General features: G+C 46.6%; 1 protein-coding gene across 5 annotated transcripts in view; it reads left to right on the plus strand.

Annotated features, from left to right (window-relative positions):
• The window catches only part of LOC121597800 (sodium/potassium/calcium exchanger Nckx30C), a 69,619-nt gene that overhangs the window by 39,026 nt on the left and 4,762 nt on the right, over positions 1 to 25,831 (plus strand). For 4 of the 5 annotated variants that reach the window (XM_041923945.1, XM_041923944.1, XM_041923948.1 and 1 more), the window contains exons 4-7: positions 14,336 to 14,543; positions 20,112 to 20,308; positions 25,323 to 25,580; positions 25,679 to 25,815. In XM_041923945.1, coding sequence (XP_041779879.1) covers positions 14,336 to 14,543; positions 20,112 to 20,308; positions 25,323 to 25,580; positions 25,679 to 25,815 — 800 coding nt within the window. The remainder of the gene's footprint in view (positions 1 to 14,335; positions 14,544 to 20,111; positions 20,309 to 25,322; positions 25,581 to 25,678; positions 25,816 to 25,831) is intronic. The other variant, XM_041923947.1, reaches the window with a different exon arrangement.

Here is a 25,831-nt window from a genome sequence, read left to right on the forward strand (position 1 = left end):
CCCCGCCACAACCCCTTTTCGTCCGGCGTCTGGCACTGGGTGGCCCAAATTCCCGAGACATTCTTCCACGGCGGACTACGGCGGGGCTGGTGTTGGCTAGCTACTGATAGCTAGTTATGTCTGACAGGGCAGGGCAGGCGTTTGGATCTGGCTTGGATGGATGGTTGGCGCTACGAGTTGGGTGGTTTTTTTCTCTCTCGTATGATATGAATCAGACTGCACAATAGAGGCGTTTTTATGTGTGTGGTGCTGCGGGTATTTTTTGTGTGCAGACATTGGCGAGAAATACACGACAGTCTGGTTTTTTATGTTTGGCGGTTATTTACCAGACAAATAAATAAATGGTTCTGCGACCGGGGAAGGGTAGCTGCCGACGACCTTTTAATGCCCTTGACTTTTGCGGTGACTAACGGCTTGCATGGGTTGATAATGGTGTGATTAATAGCTTTCAAATGGCTACTTGATGCTAATAGGTACTTATTGATTTGTATTGCCTACCTTTTGGCGCTTTTAAATCGGAGATTAAACTTCATGAGAACTATTTTATTTTAAATCATTATCATTTTTAGCAGAAATATGACAAATACTCTCAGCTTCTTCATGTGTGTGTCCTTGCGACAACAAACTGAAAAGAATAGAGCAACAATGTGTACTGAACAAATACTACATTTCCTTTCTACCACGAAAATCCACCACTCAACCAGTACATCCCACACCAACTTCCTAAGACACGTGTCTTTCGTCCAAGCAAACGCGATAATCTTCTGGATCCGAGAACATTCTCGAACCAATTTTTGCTTCCGATCGAACCGTGATGGATGTTTCGACGTTCCTTTTGTGTTCCCCTGCTCGCCCGTACACGAGGCAAAAAGTCAACGAATTTATGTGTTGAATTACTGTCCATTCTCTGGCGATTATTTATCAAACGCTATCCTTCCGATGGCGATGGTTGCGGCCCGTCGCCTGTTGGTCCAATTGGTTTGGTCGATATTTTTAGATCGCACGGGAGATAAAATCATCACGCAACGGCATCGTATCGGGACTGCGGGAGTGTTGGTGGTGGTGGTGAGGAAGCTTTCCGGATGCCGCCTTCACATGAAAGCGGTAGTTATGCGCCTGTTGGTAGGCAAGTAAGCTGTGGTTCTGTTTGAGCTTCCTCCGCACTGGACCGAAACGGGCAGAAGAAGCTGCATTCGATGTGTTGAAAGCGACCATTAATCAATTTGAGAAATTGGGTGCCCTCATGGCACGTCGCTTTGTTCCGCTGGTGGGCAAAAAACGCTCCCCATTCCCAGGCTGCAAATGGCGATGAAATTATCTGCCCTGTTTTCTTACGCGAAAAACTTGCAATTATTTCCAATCGTAAAACTTAAATCACCGTTGAATGGTCCGGTGCCATTTTTATGACGCTTAAAAGTAAATTACACCATCAAAGTCGTTCTTTCTGGCACGGTTGCACGGTTCACCCACATAACCGGCTTCACCCACGAAGCAGGGATCCGTTCCCAGGGCTCGGAATTACATTGCCCATTGCACGCTTCCCTCATCCTCGCTGAAAGGCATTTTAATTGAGAAAACAGAAAATCACAAGTACCACATTTAATTCGATGGTTCACCCATTAGTTTTGATTGAAGTGTAAATGAAGAAAACACAGGCCACTCCTGCCCCCACCGTCTGAGCAGAAGCGCAACCGCGCTCTTTTATAGTACGCTTTGTTTAATGTGTAAATTGATAGCGTTGAATTAGTTGCCCGGCATCACCCAAAGGGCCCCCCGGGGCTCCTCTCGTTATTAATGATTCAGCGGAAAAATGCTATTTTCCAGTGAGCGTGATGCTGGCATGACGTCAGCCTGTGGATAGCTTTCCCCGTCCCAGGCTGAAGCGATGGAAGTTTGGGCCAGCTTCTAGGCCTCGATTGTGGTGTAAATCAAATGAGCGAACCGAATCAAGGCCAGTGTTGTGGCAGGAACAGGTCGTTGACATTAGTGACGCGCGCGCGATCTTTTGGACGAGCGAGCGAACGCTTTTGTTGTTTAAATGATAATCGGAAGCTGGGTGAATGGCACAGCTATTGTTGTTGTTATCATTATTCTGGCCAAAGCATGATGGCAGTTTGTGTGAAACGTATCAAGCTCACTTCGAACAATGGGGGACTGCGTAAATTCTCAACATGCAAATTGAGTTTGAACCAAACTCACAAACACACACACACACACACACAAACACACACACACACACACACACACACACACACACACACACACACACACACACACCAACACTAACTAGCCCTGCTCCCCTATTTGAATTGTTACCTTCTGATGACATCTAAAAACAAACAATGGCCATAGCTCCGTATGCAACGTAGCTTCTCTGTGCGCGCACAGCTTTTCTTCTTTCAATTTCGATCTTCCACCGCAGCGCTCAGCGCGAACACGTCCGTTCCAAATGTGCAAAACCTGTCAGAAGCTTTGACAGCGACACGAGCTGGTAGCAAAATGTTACCACCCCGTGCAATTACATTATCGTACGGGTGAGGGTGAACCGACCGACAGGGGAGGAGAGAGGGAACGCGTTACGCTACCGTTCTATGTTTCACCGAACGGTTGATGGGTTTATTTATAGCACCGGTTGCAGCAGCATTCTTCCAGCGCGGAATGTATGTTTGCCCGTGTGCGTTTATGTGTGTCTTGTTTTCTTTTTTGCAAGCGTGTGTATGGGTTTCTGTGGGCGAGCGAGTGTACGAGTATGAGTGTGAAGACATCTTTTGGTGGCGCACGCTTTCGATGGCGATGGCGTGCTGCCGTTGTTCTTGCGTACATTGCTGGTTGTACCGTGTTACGGCTGCAACAAGCAACACAACATCACACAAAAAGTACAAAATGGAAGGATGTGTCGTTATGTAAAGGAAAAAAAAAATAAACACTGCATGACGACGCGACGAAGCCGCTCTATTCGATTTTGCTTTGATGAGATCTACAACATTTGGGGATTGAAGAAAGGAAAAAAAGCAGGAGAAAGTCTTCTATAAATGGTCAATGACTTAGAAGCGACGAAACAACGAGCTGCTGCAAAGATTCACCCGACCAGACAGTGCATTCACACGTGTAACGGTTTATCCTTTACTATAAAAGAGACTATTTCAAAGCTAAACGCACGAGAGAGAGAGAGAGAAAGAGAGAGAGAGAGAGAGAGAGAGAGAGAGAGAGAGAGAGAGAGAGAGAGAGAGAGAGAGAGAGAGAGAGAGAGAGGGGGAGAGAATATAGCTACCGTTTTTGCTTTAAGAGCTACGCTTTAAACTGTTCTGTTGAGCGTTGTTTGCTTACGGCTCTTCTATGAACCTCAGCACCACGTAGAACACGCTTGCAAGCCTCCCACAAACCCGAACTATGAATGTGTTTGTAACTTTCGCCCAACTCCAACACGTGCCCCGCCAAAACTGGGTACGGGAACCGGGCCACCGAAACTTTTGCTAAAATTGTCAATTATAGATGCGAGGCAGATAAAATCCGAAGCGATTAACTGGTGCCACAACAACAATTGGACGCTCGTCGCTTGGGGAAACTGAAAACTGCCGTTAAACTTGCCATTTTATCGACTTTACCGGTGAGCGGGACGGGGATAGGAAGACAGATGGAGGGCTAGCGAGAGCAGGGAGCAACCGGGCACAATTATTCCACGCCCGGCTTTGCTTTTTGACCGTGTGGAAGCCGGTGTGACGTGGGTGTGGGGGTAGCAGGGATTTATTTAAAGAGCAGCAGATTCCGGGCCGGGAAACTTCTTTAAGCTACACCGGCACAGCACCGGCTGTGTTTCTGATACTTGGGCCGTGATAAGGGCGAAGCATTAAATGGTTATTTAAGTAAGGTTGCTAGGATCATGGAGACGCCTGGTGCCTGGTGACGCGTTGGTACTACATGGAGACGCCTAGTGTTTTGTACAAAAACGAAGGAAAACGGCAAAGCGTGTCTGTAATCATGTTGGATATTCGTTCGAAAAGCCAATTCAGTGAACGGAGTTGTTTGAAACACGGTCTATTCTAAGGTTAAGCATTCATTCTACATACGTGCAAACGAAGTATTAACAATGGCGAAATTGGAAGAAATGGGTTTCAAACAGTTCAACAGCAACAATTTACTATTTTCTCTTATATAGAAGCCTTTTAGTTTCACTCATCTATCTTTCTGCTAACAACGAACCAAGAACAAAACTTTCCCTCAAGAAAACAGTGAGTTATAATTTTCCATTCTTCTCTTAACCGTGACGTTTGGTACTTTGTTTTCGTTGCAATTCGTGTCAGTTTTGGCGTGTTTTTCTTTACTCATGTGTCCATAGATTGGTTCCGTTCGTTCGATTGATTTGTTACTGTACGTTTAGGGGTAAACGCATTCTCCAAATTAGCCAATTTAGCTGTTGCCGTTAACGTTTGTTGCCAAAAAAACCGTTGCTGTTCCGTTTACTGTGACTTTGAATGTGTTTATTACGTTCCGTGGTCAGTTTAGAGTGATGTTCAATGATTCACTATATCTATATATATCTATACATATATTAGCATTATTTTTGCCGACCGTACGTTATCTCTCGTTTAGAGCGTTTTTTGGAATGTGTGTTAGGTTTTACATATATATATACGTCCTGTTCTGTTAGTTACATTTACTTCTCGATGGGTTACTCTTTTCCTGTTACTGAACGTTCTCGTAGCAACATACTAGCATAAAAAAAACAGTAGCAGTTTTATCTCTATTGACTTACTTTTCATCATTAAATATAGCAAATTAATTTTTTCCATTTTTTTGTATCGATTTCTTATTTCTTTAGATTGTTTTGCAAAGTTTTTGTATATAAAATCTGATTGCTGTCAAGGCTACTAATGAGATCGTTAGTGAAACGTAGCCCCAACCAAAGCTGCCCAACCATAGTGAGCCCCACAATGAGGCAGTGACAATCCAGAATGTTGTGGGATTATGAGAAGTTTGGGGTTTTTCCCGCATATCCTGCCTGCTTTTTGGTGCGGGGCAATAATAGAAAAAGGATTCTGAAGGATATGAAAACAATCAATCAGGATTTTCAGGCCAGCGTATAGGGTAGCTCCCAGTAGAAGCTAGAGCGTAGAAGGATTTGCCGATGTAGCAGTGAAAGGCGAACGATATTGTTGGTGCTACAGGGAGAAACAGAAGAGGGAATAAAAAAAAACAACTAAAAGCACAAAATCCATTAAAACACCCAAACGACGCTTCAGAGCCTCAAGATGGGCGATGATAAAGAGCTCGCGGTAATAATTACCAATGACAGCACAAAACACCTCTATACAGACGAGCACACACACACACACACACACACACACACACACGTCTATAGAAGACTCTCCAAACGCTGGCTACGTTTTAAAACCAGCATTGCCCCTGGCACCAAAGGGCACTCGTTCAATTATTGACAATCATTAATAACCCCCGCCGGAACGCTCCACATGATCAATCCACCCTCCATTTTGCATCCCGCAAACGCAACACAGACCGTTCTTATCTCACAGCCCGACAGTGGGCACTGGCCCAGGGACGAAGTAATGTTTTTCGTGGATGATAAATTGAATTCATGAATTACAATCTCATCCAACCGTGTCCCGCTTGGGATGGGCATAATTTATTGATTTCCATTCGGCCCGTCCCCCTTTTTGTGAAGTGTACCCGGGGATGAAGAGTTTTGTGTACACGGGGGTGGTTTTTACGCGAGGAGCAAAGGTAACGCCACTCCAGCGCCACGCTGTTTGAAATAGAATTGGCGAACGAAAATAAATTTCCATGATAATTGCTACCATACTTAACGCTCTTGCCGGGATCGCCGGCGAAACGAAGCGTATGTTTCCTGCCCGAGCGCCAGCGATAATGTTTTCCGTACGGGGTACGTGGGTAAAGCGCATAACTTAACCCGTTCGGGCTACCATCCACAAGGCGAGCTCCCACCACCCGAAGACAGCACGAGACAGGGATGAAGTTTTGCTACCACCTCGGCACCGCCGACCCCCTCTGTTTGATTTATGTCGATTGCGATAAGAGGGCAAACAACAGGGGCACAGGGGTGAAGGGTAAAAAGAAAATTTATTCGCACTCTTCCGCTTCTACCGTGCGCGGCCCAAGGTTAGACGGATGTGCAGTAGCAGCAGCAGCAGCAGCAGCAAAAGGAGTGTTGTGTTGAAGGTGAAGAGCGCTACCGATGTTGTGGAAAGGGTGGAAAGCGCTTAACGAGCGGGCGAGCTGTGAGAGTGTGAATTTCTTTAGAGATCGATACATTTCGCACACGGTGTAACAAATTCCTGTTGCCGTTGATTGAACGAAATTGTATCGCGCTTGTTGGAGCATGCGGAGCGCTTGCAAAGGCATTTGCTACCGTAAATATAGAGTATTTCTTGTGCCGAATGCTCCCCTCCAACGCACAGCGGGCTTGCAAACGATCAAACTCCCGCCGCATTCACTGCTCTTGCAATCATGTTCATATCTCATTTTTAAACGCTCCTTGCGTGAACGATTTTCCTCTTTTCGCTCCCGCGATGCAGCGAACTGCACCTCGGTTTTATGTCACAGCTGTGTTTGATGCTGCAATTGCATCAGATTAATGATCGTGCGATACTGAGAAGTGGACCATTTCGAGCTTGCCATTGCCCACCGTTTTTGTGGATTTTATTATTTCACCACATCCGACTGGTGATCCACACCGTCGAACTGAGGTGGCCGGAAAAAGGGGGAGAAGTAAGGGACAGGAACGTTCACAATAACGCCATATGCGGGCTTCGCGATTGGACCGATTGAACCGGATATTATTTTCCTATTGGAATTTCGCAAAACGTGGTAAATGATGCTGGCGATAATCTCACCCAGCCTCTCAGCCCCACCGAGCCAGTAGTGAAGCGTGATTCTTTTATGATCGAGAGTTTCTGATTTTTCACACACACACTCATGAGAGCACACAAATAAGGGTGTCCCAGTGCAGCTTAACCTGCCACATTTCCCAACGGACATGGGGGGAGTGTTCGGTTGCGTGAAACATGAAATCGGTGATGAAATCTTTAAGCCACGATTAAATTCAATTTGTTACCGTTTTACACCACCGCAAATCCAACACGGCCCCGGGTGTCCCTTAATGGGTGCTCTGATATCTGACCGCTTCACCCGGGTAGGCTCAGCTCAGCTCTCCCCCTTTTTCATGTTGGTGTGTCGCTCTCAGTGTGTTTATAACGAATGAGCTCCGTGTGCGGATGAATGAAAGGCTCGCTAAAAACGGCCTCTCAACAGCTTTGCCCCTCCTGTCCGGAGAGATAAAGAGCAACAGCAGCAGCAGCAGCAGCAGCAGCAGTTCGGAATAGAAATTTCATAAATAAATTTGCATAATTTATACGGGTGTAGTGTGGTCGGTGTGCTGGCTGGACCGGTCGGCCGGGTTCAGGCTACAATTACTTACTAATGAAATGCGAAACATATGTGCATCCATTTTTCGGGCAGTGGGATGAGGTGAGAGCATTGGAAAGATCCCAATAGCCATCAAACACCTTCCCCCCCCCCCACCGAAAACAGGACACACTGCACACACCCAAACAGTGTGCTGCTTAATTTATTCACCTTCGGCCCTGAACTGTTTCGTTTGATTTCCTTCCTTCCCCCGCTTCGCTGGCTCATCCACGCAACATCCGCGCGAATCACGTGTTTATTAATTCGATTTCAAATTAACGAATGGGAGCGTAAATTCAGTTCGACTTCACAGGCTTGATCCACCGACCGATGCATTCACGTCGCTAGCGCTCAGAATGATTCCTCCACCTCTTTGGACGAGGAATCGGGAATTAATAATTGATTTTCCATTCGATGCCCATTTTCGATGCGGTGTGCAACACACATACACTGCAGTGTGTGTTTGTGTGTATGCAATCACACTTCCGGGACACTGGGTCCGGTTCGTTTGGGTCGCAGGATGATGAGAGTAATGTGGTTCGAGGGTTGCTTTCACCAGCCCAGGGTGGCTCAGCTGATGGGAAGATAGCGCACGTAGCGCACCGGGGTCCACGGTTGCTGAAGGTCGTCGGGGTTGGACCGGGTTTTGTGTGTTTCCATGTTTCTCGGAAGGCTAATTAAAGATGCTAATTTATCGGAAGCAACCGATACGCCCAATATAATAACAATAATAATAATAATAATACGGTGTGGTGCGGTACAACTTTCCGCGGTCAAGCCTGTGCTTTCGAGGGGTTTTGTTTTCATTTTCCCGGGTCTTGGGTGAAGGTAAAGAAGGTGTATAAATAACATGTTTACGAACATCAAAGCTAAATTATGGACTACGAAGAGTAAGTAAGACAGACTTATTTGGAGCTTGGAAGACCTTTCGTAATGCTCATTGACAGAAATGGGTTGGAAATGGTAAGGATCTACGTCACGCCGCAAAGAAAGATCAGCAAAAATCCTGCGTCAACGGACTGGGAAGAAACAAAAATTCCCATGCCTTGTAGTTTTATTAACACAGCCTAAAAAAAAAAGGATACACAATCGATTTGGCATACCGTTTTCCGATTCCGATTCACGTATCATTTCAATACGGTTCCTCAGCCTACTTCATTCCTCTCGCGATCGAACTGTCTTCCCTTGCACCCACCGTGTAGCATATGTTCACCGTAAGACCTCCGCCAGAAAGGACATGTTCCAACGTGAACACGATGTTTTCCTGGCCACACCGGGACGGGAGTGTTTTCCCCTTTATTGTCCTACGCTACGTCCTCACCAGTTCATTCGATTCACCTTGACAGAAGACAACCGAGAACGTTGTGTAGGCGTAGAACGGTTTGTGGCAGCGACCGGGCAAAAGCCAGCAGCAGCGAAAGCACTTAAAATACAATGTGTTATTCTCGGTCCCGCTCTCGCAGCGCAGAAACAAACGGCCCCAAACAAAACAGCACACCCACCGTGTGCCGAGGGTTGTCTTCTTCGGTGCGCGGTGGCCCTGACTGTGTGCGGTGAAGCCGGCCAGCGCAGCCAGTGGCGGCAAGTATCGAAGCAATAAGCAACCACGGGTACGGTACGACGGCATTCCTTTTCGGCCTGTTTGCCGAAAATTCCCACCAGATCGAAAAGCTCGATTAATTTCCCACGGCATTGAAAAGCTTCTACCCCCCCCCCCCCCCCCCTTCCCGTTGAGGTGCGCCTGCGCGTGACAGCACGAGCCCATCATCTCGCCCTACTGCTGCTGCTGCTGCTGCTACTAGCCGCTCTATTTGCCCTTCCTCAAGGTGGGAGCTCTTTCAGGGACAGTTTCAGTAGCAGCTACAAGCTTCTCGATGGGGGCAGAGATAGGTTTTTGATGTGGTACTCGTTTTGGAGAATGGGATGGAAGATGGTACAAGTCGATTCCGTCAAAGACCTCGAAGGAAATAACTCGAGATAGTAGCAGCAGGCAAAGTAGTTGCAGGAACTGCCGTTCTGGCGTTTGCGTTTGCTTTGATTTCGGTGCCCTCCGACGCTTGTTTACATTGGCTGGCATGGAGTGTTCAGAGTGTGTGTGTGTGTGGCTGCGTGTGCTTGCGTATCTGTGTGTATGTGCAAACAAGTCGAGGGCAGCTGGCCAAGCACCTGCAGCACCCAGCAATCATAATCGAATCGACCGATCATCATCACCGTTTTATGATCCACTCATCTTCGCATTCCACGTGCCACGCCAAGTGCTGGGAAGATGGGCCAGATGGCTTGCCGGGCCGCCTCCCCCAGAGCCCCGCTCACGCGGCCAGCCGCCAGTTGGAAGCCGTCCAATGCACGAATGGGTAATTTGCCGGGCGTACGTGTTGAAACCGCAAGCAACCGAAAGTTCGCAACAACGCAACAAATGGGGAAGTGGGATTTAATTTTAAAGCGCGATACAGCGATAGAGTTGCGATTTGAACGGGAGATGGTTTACAGCACTGAAGGTACAAATTGCCTTTTTTGGCGATTTTCTTTTTAAATGTTGTAGGATGATAATAGCAAAGCTTATGAAGAAAATTCACGAGATTGACATAAAATATGAATATTCTTGATTGAAATAATAAATATATTGAAGCAAGCTGCTAAATAAGAAGAAACTTAGTTTTCTGTAATACTAAAATCAAACTGGATAGGCTATAGACTAGCTATTTGCAGATAATTTGAGGGATATTATGGCTAGAGGTGAAGTATACAGGGCAACGTTTTACTACATATTCAGAAAATCAGTGATCAATTCGAACACACTAAAATAGCCTTTTTTTGACGAAAACAAATATCCTTCTTCAAATAAATCCTTAAATCCTTCTAAACACCTCACAATACAACTACATCAGCGATAGCGCTCACCTTGGAAAAGCAAACAACTTGTACCACCGATTTGCCCACAAAAAAAAACAAATCCCATTGCGTGCGTGCTCAATTAAGCGCCCAACTTTCCCATTGCCCCTCCCACCCAGCTCAGCGCAATAATATGCGAAGATTGTTTCACATTTTATCTGCCCCATCTAGTCATCACTTTAAATCCGAGGAGTAAAGTATGCGCGGGCAAGGCAATTATGGACGGCGACGGACAAGAGCGAACGAACAGCGATCCCGCACGCAATCCCGCGCGTGTGTGTGTGTTTGTTTGGTTCGTTTTCTACTTTGACCTAACTATTTAAAGACCCATCATTTGGCATTCCACACAGGCTGTCACCACCACCACCGGGCGGCGGCCGGGGCTTCAAACGTGACATAATGGCGTCTCATGTGATCCATCAATTTTTGCGGTTTGGGGGCACCACTTTTTTCACGCACAGCACTGCCACGCTCTGCGATTGTCCAAAGCGATGGAGACTGCTTTATAAGAACGTGTTGTATCTCTCTCTCTTTCTCCCTTTTGCTCGCTCTGCTTTGACCACACAATCCACGCACAGAAGCGATTTATTTCCCCGCCGCAAACGGAAGGCCGGAGGGCTTTAATTCGTGATTGCGAAATTATGTCACCCCAGGCTTGGGAAGGTGGACGGGCAAAACGTCGTTGCGTCGCTTTTCTCTAAGTCCGGTTTTAGGGGGGGGTGGCGAGCCCACTTAAATCCTCCCCTGTGACAAGACAGCGCCCGGGGTTGGGGCTTCGATTGGGGCCCTCTTTATCCAGCAGGGCGAGTGGTGCCTAGAAAGTGGTGCCATACCAACGAAAAGGGACCACTTTTGTCTGATTGAAATAATATCGAGCAAGGTCTTTCGGTGAAGGTGTGTGTGTGTGTGTGTGTGAGTGGAGATGAAATGAAAGTTCCACAATACAGAACAAGCCAACCAGAGCCACCGGTAGCCCGAAGGGAAAGTCATTGCCGAGCGAGCGAGCTGGCGTTCTTACAACAAAAAGCGCAGCACTGCTCATGCTGGTCCCAGTGGAACAATGATTGTGGGTTTGTGTGTGTGTGTGTGTGTGTGTGTGTGTGTGTGTGTGTGTGTGTGTGTGTGTGTGTGTGTGTGTGTGTGTGTGTGTGTACCGAGCGGGCCTCATAATAAATCTCCATAATTTTATGTCAAACTTTTAATGCTGGCCCATTTAATTTGTCCAAAAAGCGGAGCACCAGGCCCTTGCGAACACCGGCGAAAGTTTGTCACTATAAGACAGGGGTGTAGTGGAATGGGTTCCACAGCCTTCGCGTTCCAACGCGCGGCGAGCTGCCTGATGGGTAGCAGAGTAGCTCTTCGTTGTTGTTGTTTTGTCCCAAAGCCCATTTTCACTCGCCTGGCACAGCTGTGACGTACCGCGTTACATGCCCGCCGGCCTGCGGCGTACTTGGAATGGATTACGCAGTGGAGGGTTGTATTTTTTGCTTTTATTATTCGCCGTAAAGCACACACCCGACAAGTGATTGTGTTTTTCGAGTGCTGTTGGTTAGCGCTTCCTTCTCCCCATTGTGCCTTTGGATGCGGAATGATGAAGCGGATGAAAACTTTTGCTCACAGAAACGGAAACTACAACGCACTTTAACACGATGGATGGAGCGCCTCCACCGACTGGTCATTCATTCAGTGCGGGAATGGAAAGTGCGGGTGAAAATTGAACCAGGCAAAGAAAGTGTAACACCGTGCTGCTGTGCTGCTGAAAATGCGCCCGAGCAGGTGGCTTAATTAGTTCGGCAAATAACAATGCTCGCGCGCTGCTTCGTTTCCCTTTCCATTCAATCCTGGGACCACCGCTGAGCCTGGGATGGAGCACACTCGTTGATTTATTGTTTACTTTCGCCCCGCGTGGTTTTCTTTTCCCAGCACGCAGGGGAGAACTTTTAACGAGACCACACACAGACACAAAGACACACCGACCGTGATCGTTGTTCCGTTCTTCGGTTGTGCGCTTATTTGTTCTTCCGCATTTGATTCCGGCGGGGGCGAGGTTTTTTGTTGTGAACAAATAGAGATATGCTTTATTTTTCCGAGGCGCGAGATGATTTTGAAGTTGTTTAAAACACACGCTCCATACAGACACCGTGTGGACGGTCTGTTTAATGTTTGTATCATCGTGCTGCTCATTCCCTCTGGTGCTCGGGGAGAAGTGGCGGCAAAAACAGCGCACAAACTTTATTTAGCTGTAGCGAAAGCAAAAACGCACGGAAAAGCACACACACAATACGCGCGAATTTTATCCGCGCGTTAATTAATAAGAGCATCTGACAGCGTGACGGACAAGCCCATCAATATTCCGCATCCAATTACGGAGAAATTGGCTCAGAAGGTTCGTTTAAATTTGTATGTTAAGCAAGCAGCCCCGTGCCCGATGGAGGCGCCCGGTGGATTGATTGACCAAACGTGGTGCGAGCGGCGCTCGAAAAATAATGATCGATATAAATTATGCGTTCGTGTGCTTATTGCTGTTGCCGCCATAAAGTGGCCCTCTAAGAATGAGTGATTTAAATATGAAGAAAATTGTAGAGAAAGCGTCCAAAAATGCAATAAAAATATGATAAATAAATACTGTGCGCTTAAAAACGTGCTGCTCTTAAAAAGCTTCTGTATCGATGAAACACAATCTCTCGCCGCAAATGATGATGGATAAATAAGCTGCGGTGGGATTAATGGGCTACCCTTACACCTCCCGGTGTGACTATACCAGATGGTCCTCTAATGTTACGTTCCATTCGACACCCCACAGTACAGAGTTTGTCACTCAAATAAATAAAAACGAGCCCTCCCCTAACCGTGTATGGTACAGTATGGCGCAATTGCCGACCAATCAGCAATCTGATTGACCGATTGGCATGGGCGCCTGGGATGGAAGTAAATGGAAAGCGAAATGATTTGTCAATATTGTTCGTAGCGTGGGCCTTACGGTGGCAGGATAGAAGGGAAAGCTAACAAGAAACAAACGCAGGGCCAGAAAGCGAGAAAGAGAGTGTGTGGTTGTGGAGGTTGGTTTTTCATTTTGCAGGACGTACGATTAACGATCCCTCATAAGATTTGATGTCATTTTAAAGTGTGGGATTAAAGTGAGCTTGTCAAATGTGAGCAGAAATGGCTGTTTATTTAGTTTCATGGGTGAATGGATTGTAAATTGTCAAGCTCAGCCTAACAGCTTTGATGACGCATTGTACATGAGATGAGTTAATGAAAACCCTAAGACAATAGATAGTAAATTTAGCTGCTGTTCTACAAAAGAGGATAATTAAAGCCACAATTAGAAAACAAAATCTAGTTTTATTCAGTATTATACTTTGTAGTTTAAAATGAAATTACGAAGATCTCAAATAAATAGCATTCGCTTTTAGGATTGAGATACAACTAGACAAGCAGCCTAAAGTTATGCTATTCGCATACAAATTCTACCTATTAAAGGCAGTTGACAGCTTTATAAATCCTTTTAAGATCAAAAGTTGTTAGAGATAAAACAGTAAATTCAATTAAAAAATCAATTATTTGCTTCACATCTCTGTTTTAGTTCTCGTTCGTTTTCGTTCTTGTGTTTCGTTCACGTCTGTAGTTATTCGGTTTTCCTCTGTTTTTGTGTTACATTTCGAGCTACTACTATTTGTTCTCACTACATACGTAATGTGTTCGTTACAAAACCGCTTAAACGCTTTACTGCATTTATATTAATAAGCTCTTTCTAAAAAACAAAACGACACAAAAATAAACCAAAATTTTACATTCCATTCCAAACGAAACAAAAAAAAACCCATAAGAGACACTACCCACGCGCTTACACTCCACACTCCATAACCACGATTGGCGCAACACAAAATCGGTGGATAGTGCGCGAGTTTGCTCGTTTGCTACCTTTCCTGCCGTACAGTACGCTAACCACTTTTCCGTTTTCTTCTCACCTCGACGATGCGACCCGAACGCGTCTCCGCAGGGCAATGCCGCCAACTCGTCGGAAACATCGATGGCCACGCAGCCGGGCGGTTCGGTGACGTCGCGGGCGGCCTCGGAAAGCCGATCGGGACCACCGGGTTCGAGCAGTGGCAGCGTACCGATCCACCAGAATCCTACCGCAACCGGGGCCAAATTCCGACACGGGCTGCTGCAGCTGATGATCCACACGATCGACCCGCTGCACGATGGTAAGTGCCGTGCCGTGCCGATGGCTCCTGTATGTATGCTCGTTCATTAACGTTCATTCACCACCACGCCACCCTTCCCACACACACACACACACTCACTCACACGATCACAGCTCCTCTCGTCCTCAGCATCATTTCCTTTTGGTTCCCCTTTTCCGCTCCTATACTCATACCATACCAAGTCATTAATCCTTGATGTAAAGTACAACACAATATGGATCTCTAGAGATCTGCTTGCTGTATAAAGCGAATAAAGACATGCTCACTAATACACGTTAGAGTGTTGGATATGGTTTTTCGTTGTGTTTTTCTTCTTTGTGTTACTAGCTGTTTCACGTTTTACACACACACACACGGGCGCGCGCGCCAACAGAGCTGACGAGAAGAAGCTACCGCGTCACTGCGCTGTTTTCTGTCTGTCGCAAATGGTTTAATTTGTGTTTATATGTACTTTAACCTCGCTCCCCTCACACACACACACACCCACACACATAAACGCGCGAGGGGAGCTTTTCCTGTGCTTTTCCGAGACTGTGTTTTTGTTCATTTGTTTGGCAGGCGTTTTAAGTACGCTTTTCATCACTGCTGCATAAAACCACGCAAATATGTTAAAGTGCACGATAGCAGGCCCTACGCAGGCTTGCCGTCCCGTTTCGTTTATGAGCTTAAGTTAATGATTTAACCTCACATCATGAAACATCACCCGCCCCCACCCCTCACCCCTCGAAACGCTCACTCACACTCATTTAATGTGCGCCTTCATTTACGTCCATTTCTGCTCTTTGTGATGCTTTTATGTAAGCTGTGTCTCTGTTTTTTTGTGTTCGCTATCTTTCTCTTCATTTTACTTTTCCCACTTTTTCCCGCTTATAGTTTGCTCCGGGCCGGTCTCATGGTACAGTCGTCAACTCGTACGACTTAACAACATGCCCGTCATGGGTTCAAGCCCCAAATAGACCATGCCGCCATACGTAGGACTGACTATCCTGCTATGGGGGGAAATCAATAAGTCACTGAAAGCCAACCCCACAAGTGGGTTGGCAGGCCTTGACCGGCATCGGTTGTTGAGCCAAAAGAAGAAGAAGGAGAAGTTTGCTCCGTCAGCAGACAGCCTTTTTCTGTTACAAAAGCAGTTTCATTACCATTTGGTGAAATCATTAATAATCTTCTCGTCACACCACACATTAACAAACATCGCTGGCATAAAAATGAAGAAGAGCAGACATCACCACCACCTACCCATCATCACCCTTCACATGCACCTCTCACAAGCGCAAGCAACGAAGCATACGTTACGAACGAAGCTCCAGCGGGCTGTATTTTTCTAGCCCCTTCGCGGAAGCTCGCCGCAAAGCGGCAAAGAGAACCGTCTAACGTCTGCTTCGCGTGCCTTGCCCTATTCCATATATGTTCTGTGCATGGTTTTGCGCTCGGACAGTGCGTGGACTGCAGTGGGGTTCGTAGCACGAAGCCGGCAGCCCGCTCGCCACGGCACCGTGCGAGCGGAAAACCATCGTAGGTCATAGTTTAAGTACATTTGAAGATTAATATGTTTGCCATTTATGATTAAATGGAGTAGAAAGTTGCGTTTGCGGTTTGCGTTGATTGTTAGACGTAGTGTGTCGTTAATCATTTCGATTGGCATAGGCGAATGTGCAATATGATTTGTATCCAAAAGCAAAAGAACAAGCGTGAAGAGAAACGAAACAATGTCGCGTCGGTTAACAGAGAACACAAAAAAAAACACGCTTAAGTTAATGAAATGAGTTTTGGAAATAGGCAAAAATACCAAGACGACAACACCAGCATTAGCGAGCGCGAGAAACAAGCTGCTGTTCAAATGAAAAAAATGGAGATAAATCAGCACAAAAACGATCGTGTTTGGGAATAAAATGGAACCAAAAATTGATTAAATTAATTACAATACACGCTCGTAAGCGTTATCAGTTAAGTTTTTCATTCCTTTGGCTTTGCTTTGGCTTTTGGGAGGATGATTTGACCTTCACCAAAACAACTGTTAGCGACTGTTCTGTTCTTGATTGTGTGAAATCTGTTCGAAGCTGGACGATGTGTCTTTACTGTGCGTTTATCATGCTTTATGTAAATAATAACGTTTTTCGTTGCTTTATTATTCATCACCTCATTTTAATGTGTTTTCGTCTCCACCACCACGTCCATATGTCGGCAACGGGTTTCGAAAAATTGCAAGCAAATTGCTAATTACGCGCCAAATTGTTGAGACATTTTTATTTTTCCCGACAATTCCCGGTGATTTATTTCAACAAAGCGGTGGCATAAAACATTAACGGCCACTCTGCAAAAGCAGGTTCGATTCTGTGTTGGCCAACCCTGCCCATATTGTACCCGAATGTGACCTCCAGTGTTAAATGTTTAATGCAAATTAAAGCAACCGATACACAAACCCGTGGTAACGAGTTCCTTTTCCAATGTCCAAAATGGTGAAATGTGCGCAAAGGAAAATTGATATTTCGTTAGTATATTTTCCCCGTCATTACACCAACACATACACACCGAGACGGGTACAATAGGATCAATTTGTCGGCCTGTGGCTTGGTGTGATGGATTCGATTCCATCGTCGTCGTTCCACGTGCGGCACCACATTACGCCAAAAACCGCCAAAACCACCACTGTGTGCCAAGTCATCTCCCACGGCATGGCCAGGTGCTCAAATAGGTGTCCTTTTGCTTTCATTACTGTGTTTGTGAGGCCCCGCCCACCCTCCCTGGTCTGGCACTACCTGCATTCACCCGCAAACAGGAGGAAGCAATAAAAAATTCAATACTTGCCATGTCAACCAACAATTAATCTTTTGCGCACCGCTGTTACGATTGTGTCCCGGGGCCACTGTCCTCACCGCCGCACGTGTGGGTGTGTGTGTGTGTATGTGCCCAGTGCTTCTGTGCAGTGTTTTCCTCTTCTTCGCACAGATTGTCTCATTTAACGGGCAGGGCAATCCTTTTGTTTGCGGGACCCCGTTTGGAACCCGATGGGCGGGCACACTGATTGACCTCCAAGTCATTATTTGTACACATTTTTGTGTTTCGTTGAGGTTTTTTTTCGTTTCACTGCTGTTTGCACCACTCGACGATGGCCACTTAATATTCGTTACGAAAAATTAGTCACTTCATGATAGCATGGACACGGGACATTGGGTTGGGCATTTGATGAAGGAGCTTTTGTTAATTAGCTCTTTATTGACACGCAATTTCTATAAAAAGATTTGGATTCTTGAATCGCTTTCAGAAAGGGGAATTTACTTTTTTCAATAACATCTTTTAAAAAGAGTTTCATGAGGAAACGACTTCCCAAAAATTCTAAACTATTGAAGAAACTCATGCGCGTAATCTCGGTTAATGGTTACTATCCATTTCCTTTAGCCACAATTTCCAAGCCACCAACCGACTCGATCTACGTTTATACCCCATCTTACGCCGCGAAACGGCGGAAGGAAACGTTGCATAAAATACTTAAAATAATCACTGAAGCAACAACTCAGCCCCGCAAAGCTTCCGGACGTGCATTCGTGCACACGGTTCGAAACGGTTAGTGCTGCTCACCAACACAAACACACACACAAACCTTAAGTGTGACGAACACAAGAACGCTGGGTAAACAGTTCCATTAAAAACCGAAAGAACCGATGGCAAAGCGCAAAACGACAGCGGCCATTACTGATGGCCGGTCGGTGTTGTGCAAAATGGTTATGAGTGTGTAAGCACACAGCGATTGTTCACCCGGCGTTCACCATCGCCACTCATTTGTGCATTTCTGCATTGGCAGTGGAGAGCAAAGAGTGTGTGAGTGTTTGTTTGTGCGCCGAAAGTGCGCCGATATGCACGTCACTGCCATTTTGCTGCGTGAAGGATGTTGGGCACGTGGCATGGCAGTTCGACTGTATGACGCAAAGCGGACATACAGAAGTAGAATAGCAGGCCAGATGGTATGCACTTGGATGACAGTTTTAAATTTCATACACTTCACGTACGTTGATAGCGCCTGCAGGATGGAAAAGAGCTTTTAGTTGAGGCTTTTCAAATGCACCAAAAATGGCAGCAGTTGCTCAACGAAACGCATTTTTGTACAATATTTAAACGAGATTGCGACTATCAAACAAATGACTCTTTTAATCGAATACATAAACTCATCCTTTATTAACCCTTTCGACTACGGAGTGCATCCATCGGCGGGTAGCACCCACCGAAAAGCGTCATCTTTTATTCATTCGAGCAAGAATGTAAATGGATCCATTTATGTAGCAACTGCTCCACTGCCCACAGTGGCTGGTGGAGGATACGTGATCTTGGTCGGTGGATTGCGCTGAAGCCGTTCACGTGTTCGAGCTACAAAATTCAAATAAGGCCCGGCGAAACACCGGGGCCACCATTTTACCCGACACGGACACTTCCGGTGCAACGTTGCAACGCACGTATCGGGCGCATGTGTTTTCGTTGGCTTCCGTTACAAACTTTTCGCTGCTCGGCCAACACACACTAAAGCTCACTGTGAAAGTGGGCACTCACTATTTTAACGTCCATCACGCTCCCAAACTAATACAAAAAAAAAGAAATGCCGTTCATACCGTACCGCCCCGAAATGGGTAATTGTGTCGAGTGAAACTTTTCCAAGCGCTAATTGCAACGGGCCATCGGGCTGAGCGCAACTTGCAGTGTGTTTATGCACAATGTTCGACCCGAACGGTGGCGGAAGTGATGTAAGGGAACCTCCAAAAGCACACAGAACAAAAAACACACACACACACAGCATTATGATTTAGCAAGCCGCGGGGAACAAGTGCACAAACTAATAATGACATATTGGAGTGGCGCAAAGTTTGTCTAATTTGTTCTGGGCTCGTGTGTATGCTTCCTTAATTTAATTTTAATTTTAATGCTACAGTCGCTCGCCAAAACCAACGGTCAAATCATCTGCCACACTGGCAAGAGTGCTGTACAGTGCTGTACATAAAAGTGTAAAACAACCGGCGAATATGTTAGTTTTTGTTTAAAATTGAAATGTTATTTGTTGAAAGCTGTTACTGTGATGGTAGTGTTGTTCTGTTCAGCGTTAATTGTATGTTTAATGTTAGAGATACCTTGTTACATGTTCAATGTACATCCTGGTGTAAAAGCTACTGCAAAGCCAGCATTAAACTGTATTTTATTTAATGTTAAAACAGATGAAAAGACGTAAAACAGTAAACAAAAAAGCGCTTGTTTCTCCACTCGCTATCGCTCGCCCCTTTCTGTCCTGTTTCCTACTCTGTTTCTTTCCGTGTCTTTCTCTTCGTTTCTCTCGCTCTCTGTCTCTTCCTCTCTATCTCTCTCTATCTGTCTATCTATGAAATTTCCGTCTCTACAAAACACTGTCCGTGTCACAAACACAACACACACTGTTCGTGTAGCGTCGCCGCCGCCGCCATCGCCACCGCAGACTCAGAGAATTAAACAAAGAAACAAAGAAAACCGATCCTGTCAAAATTTGTTGCAGAAATTTAATCCATAATTGGCAAATTACCATACTAACATTACGTAATAACATAATAAAAGATCCCGTTCCAGGTAAAGTCGATGAAAAGGCGACGCAGCTGCACGCGATCGCATCGCTGAAGGTGCTGCTGGACGCCACCAAGCCGCAGCGGGGCGCAGCGACCTCGTCCGCGGCGAACCATGTTAAAATTAATCTAAAAGAAACCACCTTAGCTAGCGATCGTCCAAATGGAAATATAGATACAACAATTGATTCGGTAAGTACTCACAGCCAAATGGGGCGAGCGACAAAAGCCAATTGGCGAGAAAGAAAAGAACAAAAAACCCATTTGTAGCAATGGGTAAAATGTTCGCAATTTATAATCGATTAACAACCAATCAGCGTATCCCACACACGTTACCATGGCGAGTGGGGATCGCCGTGCTTCTCTCGGCTCAGCTGGGAAAGTCCAGTGTCCAATTTTCCAGTCCAATCCTTTACCGCGCTTTGAAACGGCGGAACCTGTACGCCCTGCAGGCAAGCACTAAAACAAAACGGGCATAATCCGGAATTGGTCCGTCCAGCACAGCACGACAACACGTCAGTCAGCGTGTGTGCTTTTCCTTCCTTTTTCCCTGTCCACCGGTGGAAAATGGGGAAAAACGGCTGACCATCACGGGCATGGAGGGCGAAACAAACCCCTTTTCCCGTGCTCGGAACTCGATTAGTCCTGAGGCCAATTTCAATTTCAAACCCGTCTCTGACCGACTCTGGGGAATGCATTGCATTCCTGTGCTGCTGTTGCTTCTCTCTCTCTCTCTCTGTCTCCCGCTGGTCGGTGGAAACTTGCCAGACCGGCCCAGCTCTATAAGAGGAGCGAGCGGGTTGATACCCCGTCCGGCACAAAAGGTAGTAGCTGGAATGCCGTCTATTTATAGTCACGGCACAAAACCGCAAACGACGACGACGTCACCGGCTCGAATGCGAAAAGAGGTTTCGCTTACGAGAACGGCCGGCTCGTACCGTACGCCTGGTGTGCCTGTGCTGGCTCGTTGCCCATCGGAATGAGCTGGTTTTGATTGACAACTATCTGACGACTCTCCGGGGCGGCTTCGGCCTTCGGTGTGGTTTCCGGTAGTCTGCATGGAGCGGGCCCCGTTGGCCCCATCGCACTGGCAAAGCAACTGTTGCCGACTCTCCGTTGGAGCACGGAGCACGGCCTGATGAATATTGCATGCGGCGTTTTGTGCAAAACGTGAGCGCATGGAAATTGAAACCCATTTTTGCCATTGACCATTTGCCGTACCGGGTGGTGACCGGCGGCAGTGCACGCAGCGGAGGTCGGAGGTGCAGAGGGAGGTGGCGTTCAACACCGCTTTCAAAACCCGGGACTAACCTGCCGGCAGATATATTTTATGCGCAAAAGATGGATAAACTGTGTCTAGTTTTGAATAAATGTTTGCACAAGCGCGGGCTTGGGGGCCGGGGTTTTCCCGCACCGATCGATTGGAAAACTTCCGTGATCTGTCTTTGCATCCACTGCAGGAAAAGAGGAACAGTTTCCAGGTATGGACGAGCCAGCGATGATGATGATGATTATGATGATGATGATGGTGTGGGATAGCGCATACCTGCACACGGAGCCGCTTCGGGGTTCAATATGAATGAATGTTAGGCAAAGTAGCGAACGTTCGAAATGGAGCTTTATATGTGTTGAAAATTAATTTAAAACCAAAGTGGGTAGGCAGGCAGAAGTGCTCTGGTGCCCAAGCGTACAGGGCAAGTCTAACGGCTGTCATATAAACGTCATTCCTGTTTAACAATTCAAAGTGAGCGAAAACTCCAATTTTGTTCCTCAATGCTTCTAATAAACATGTCATGCAATGCAAGAGACACTAAAACTACTTCATGTCAAATTAAGTCGACCTTGTTAGTCGATTCAAAAGTCCTTAAAAATTCTCATAGAGGGCGCTACTGTTCCAGTTTGCTCTGAGTATCTTTGCAGCTTGAGCTCAAGGCTCGCTATTGTACTCCTCTCAAACAATCTGCTGGAAATAGTTTCTTTTCCTAAGCCCGAAGGCACTCTACACTTGGGCCTATTTCAATATTTCATTATATGCATCGCATTGCTAGCAAAGCCTTTTCCGGAACATCTGAAGAATTCCAAACGATTGCCATCCTCTCTTTCAAACACCGCCAGCCGTGCCCCTGGAGGCAGCTCATGCAAGTATGATTCAAACAAACGTTTGCGACAATCGATGCCAGCAGGCCTGTCATCGGTTGTGCCATTTGATGCCACCTTCGAATTCAATCGAGATAAAATGAATCGGGCAGCAAACGCTTCCGGAAGATATTTACTTTCGAGTGCACCCTGCCGTGCCGCAACCGGGCAGAGTGGGCAATCGCTTTCCGCAAATTGATTTGAGTCAACTTCCACTTCCGAATCCAGCAAGCCCAACATGAATCAAATGCGGCGCTTTGTTCGCTTTTGGCAGGGTTCCAACATTTCCACCAGCACTCCAGAAGCCCCAGCACACAGTTCTGAGGCACAGCTGGGAAGCAAGTGCCCGTATGACTGCACACACATACACACACACACACACACACACACACCCACATAAACACTTTCGGGTTTCAAGTTTCTTCAAGATTTGCGAGCTGTCTGTCTGCCCGCTTTGGCAGCAAATACTTTCCGTCCGTTTTTGGAAGACCATTTGTCTAGCGTAAACACACACACAATGCGGTAAGGGAAGGGTTCTTCATGTACCCGGGGAGGAAAGTGTGCTTACAAAAAAAAAAATACATCCCACATTGCTCCCCCCCATTCCCCTGGTTTCGCTCTGTTTGCATACCCCGTGGAGCTCATTTTTCTTCGCCGTACTTGAAATACAATCCCTGTCAGGCATCAACATCAGTTTTTGCTTCGGTCGATGGGATTTATAAAACATTGCTTGTCTTTACCGCCAAGCGCCCCGAAACCAGTCATGTAAGACTGTCAGACTGTTACAACCATTCACTTGCTCGAATTTGCTAATCGAGTGCATGATGTCCACGTGGCTGATGGACCCCGCAAACTGTTGAGGCTGAGGATCCACACGGTGATGAGATTTGAAAATGGCGATATGCAAATTCGATTCTGGGTCGTGCTTTTCCAAACGGAGCTGTCCCAACCTTTTCCCAAGCCCGAAAAAGCGTGTGTTGTCATAAAGCGGCAACCCATCAGCGGAGACGGAAGAGAGGAGTCGCTCAACCGTTATCTAGATGCGGCTCGATGTTAGATGATTATTGATATGATTCTCTCATCATAGTGCTCGTTTGCAGAACCATCTCGCCTCCATTCCAAGCTATGGTCTTTCCATGTTTTTCCATTCCTTTTTCGCTCTCTGGAGTCCCTTAAAGCAGAGTGTTTGACACAGCATCACAGCACACAAAGCAGAACGCTGCCGAATGGGTTTCCCATCCAGTGGCAACCACAAATCGTGCTATCGCCGTCGAACAGTCTCTTATCGAAAACACACCGAAAAACAATACCGAATCGCACAAACATTGCGAACGGTTTTCGGGTCCTGTAAATTGACTCTGCCGGAAAGCCTTCCCCCCCCCCCCGCCCGGGAAATTCGATCTGTTTCGTTGAAGGCGAGGGGTCGTTTGTGTTGAGACAAATGTAATGCGCTTTCGAAAAGGGGACACTAGAAGCCGAAACCAAACAATGCTACACACATTTGATGTTTGCGTGCGATAAGCGATGGGAAGCAATGTACGAGCCGGCACGTTTTCGGGTAGGATGAAAACGCAAAACCACTTCAGCGCCTTTTGTCCTTATTGACCTATTGCCGAATTCGTTTAGAGTATCAGTTTTGTTGGGATAAGGCAGGCTTCCTGGTTCTTCCCAGGGCTTACGAAAGGCAATAATTGATGGTAATTTGGATCCTCTCTATGTTTTGGCTCCAAAGATAGGCATTGCTCTCTGTGTGAGCGGGAATAAGCGGGAACTTATCCTGTTTCTAGTGCGTATTGCGTATTCAAAGTTACAGCATTAGTGCCGGTTGGATGAGCCCGCGCGGGAAAGGGTAAATGAACCCTGACGGAATAATAATCAAACGCGCTGCTGCTCCGCAGAAGACTTTCGCCCCCATGTAAGTATGGCGTCTTCGGTTCGGCGATACACGCTTACATACTGTTTGGATCCCTTGGGAAGCTTTCAAGGATGTGTACGAAGATGGTAGCCACGAGAGTGGTAGAGTTTAAAAATCACGTGGGCATGAAATAAATCCATTAACCCATTTCTAGCAAATTGCAGAGCGCGCTCAACCGGGGAAGTTGTGTGTACGAGGGTGTCTGTTCCGAACAAAATAACGTGAGCAGGGCACATAAACATTAATGTACCAGTTACACAATTAAGTCTTCAATGCAATTGCGAACGTATTCCAATAACACAGCAATGAAAAGATAACCTTTAAAAGTTGGACTTTCGGCTGAGGGAAAAAACTACATTTCCATGGTTTGTACGCTCTGTTTCTCATTGATTGTAATCATTCAAATTTCTCACGATTACAACACAGAGCCCAGAAAGCGACCAGAAACACACCAGGTCCTTGAACTTTCTGACTAATCGTTTCACCAAAAATATCCCCCAATTCATGCTTACACCATAGTTTCCCTCTGCTCGTACGTTTTTTTCCCTCCTCTATTCACCACCCATTGCCGGGAATGCCGGGAAAAAAGGTCAACCGAACGAACTTTTTTCAAGGGCAAAGCTCATGCCCAGCGCCCGAGCGGGGAGGGAAGACCGTTAAAGAGGAAGCTTTCCCGAGAGCGGAGCTTGTCAAATCGTTTATTGCGCACTCTGTCACACGTACTGCTGCGTGCTTCCCAGTCAAAGTGACACACGATTGTCTTCCCTGGGTTACGATGGCAACATCGCGGTGTGTGCGTGTGCCACGGTGTAAGTGTGCGTGTGTGTGTGTGCTTGAAACGATGTATTTTTAATAGCGAGCTTTTACGTTCGGTCTCTTCTCGAAGCAATATGAGAGAGTGGATATGTGTGTGCATGGGTTTGAAACTTCCGAGACGGACGTTTAGCGCATCCTTTCCGGAAGCTGGAAGAAGGTTAATAGATAAAGATGCTGGTTGACCTTGGTTAAGAACGCTGTTTGGGGTACACTTTCTTCTGAAACTAGGGAAACATACACACAAACACTTACACAAACGGGAGCTCATTTAGATCAAGAGACGATACACGTTAATAGATGCATCACCTTACTCATTCATGCCTTTCTCATGTTTTGCAGGGTAACGAATTAGAGGAGGAACCACCAGAAGCACTGAGCATGTCGTGGCCAAAGGGTGCTAGGAAACGAATAACCTACCTACTAGTAGCTCCAATTATCTTTCCCCTGTACCTAACACTTCCCGACACCAGAACACCGAGGGGCAAGCGGTTCTTCCCGATCACCTTCATCGGATCGATCGTGTGGATCGCCGTCTACTCGTATCTGATGGTGTGGTGGGCCACCGTCGTCGGCGAAACCTCGCGAATACCGCCCGAGGTAAGACGGTCGTGCCGATCCTGGTCACGGCACCAACCAACCAAATTGAACCATCAAACAATTATTCACACTCTCGCACTCGCGCTTCGACTTTGCAGGTGATGGGACTGACATTTTTAGCAGCAGGTACCTCCATTCCTGATCTGATCACCTCTGTGATTGTGGCACGCAAGGGCTTCGGCGATATGGCGGTGTCCAGTTCCGTCGGCAGCAACATCTTCGACGTAACAGTCGGGTAAGCTGGGCTGGGA

This window comes from Anopheles merus, chromosome 3R (genome assembly GCF_017562075.2).
Source record: "Anopheles merus strain MAF chromosome 3R, AmerM5.1, whole genome shotgun sequence".
In the NCBI taxonomy this organism is placed as follows: Eukaryota; Metazoa; Arthropoda; class Insecta; order Diptera; family Culicidae; genus Anopheles; species Anopheles merus.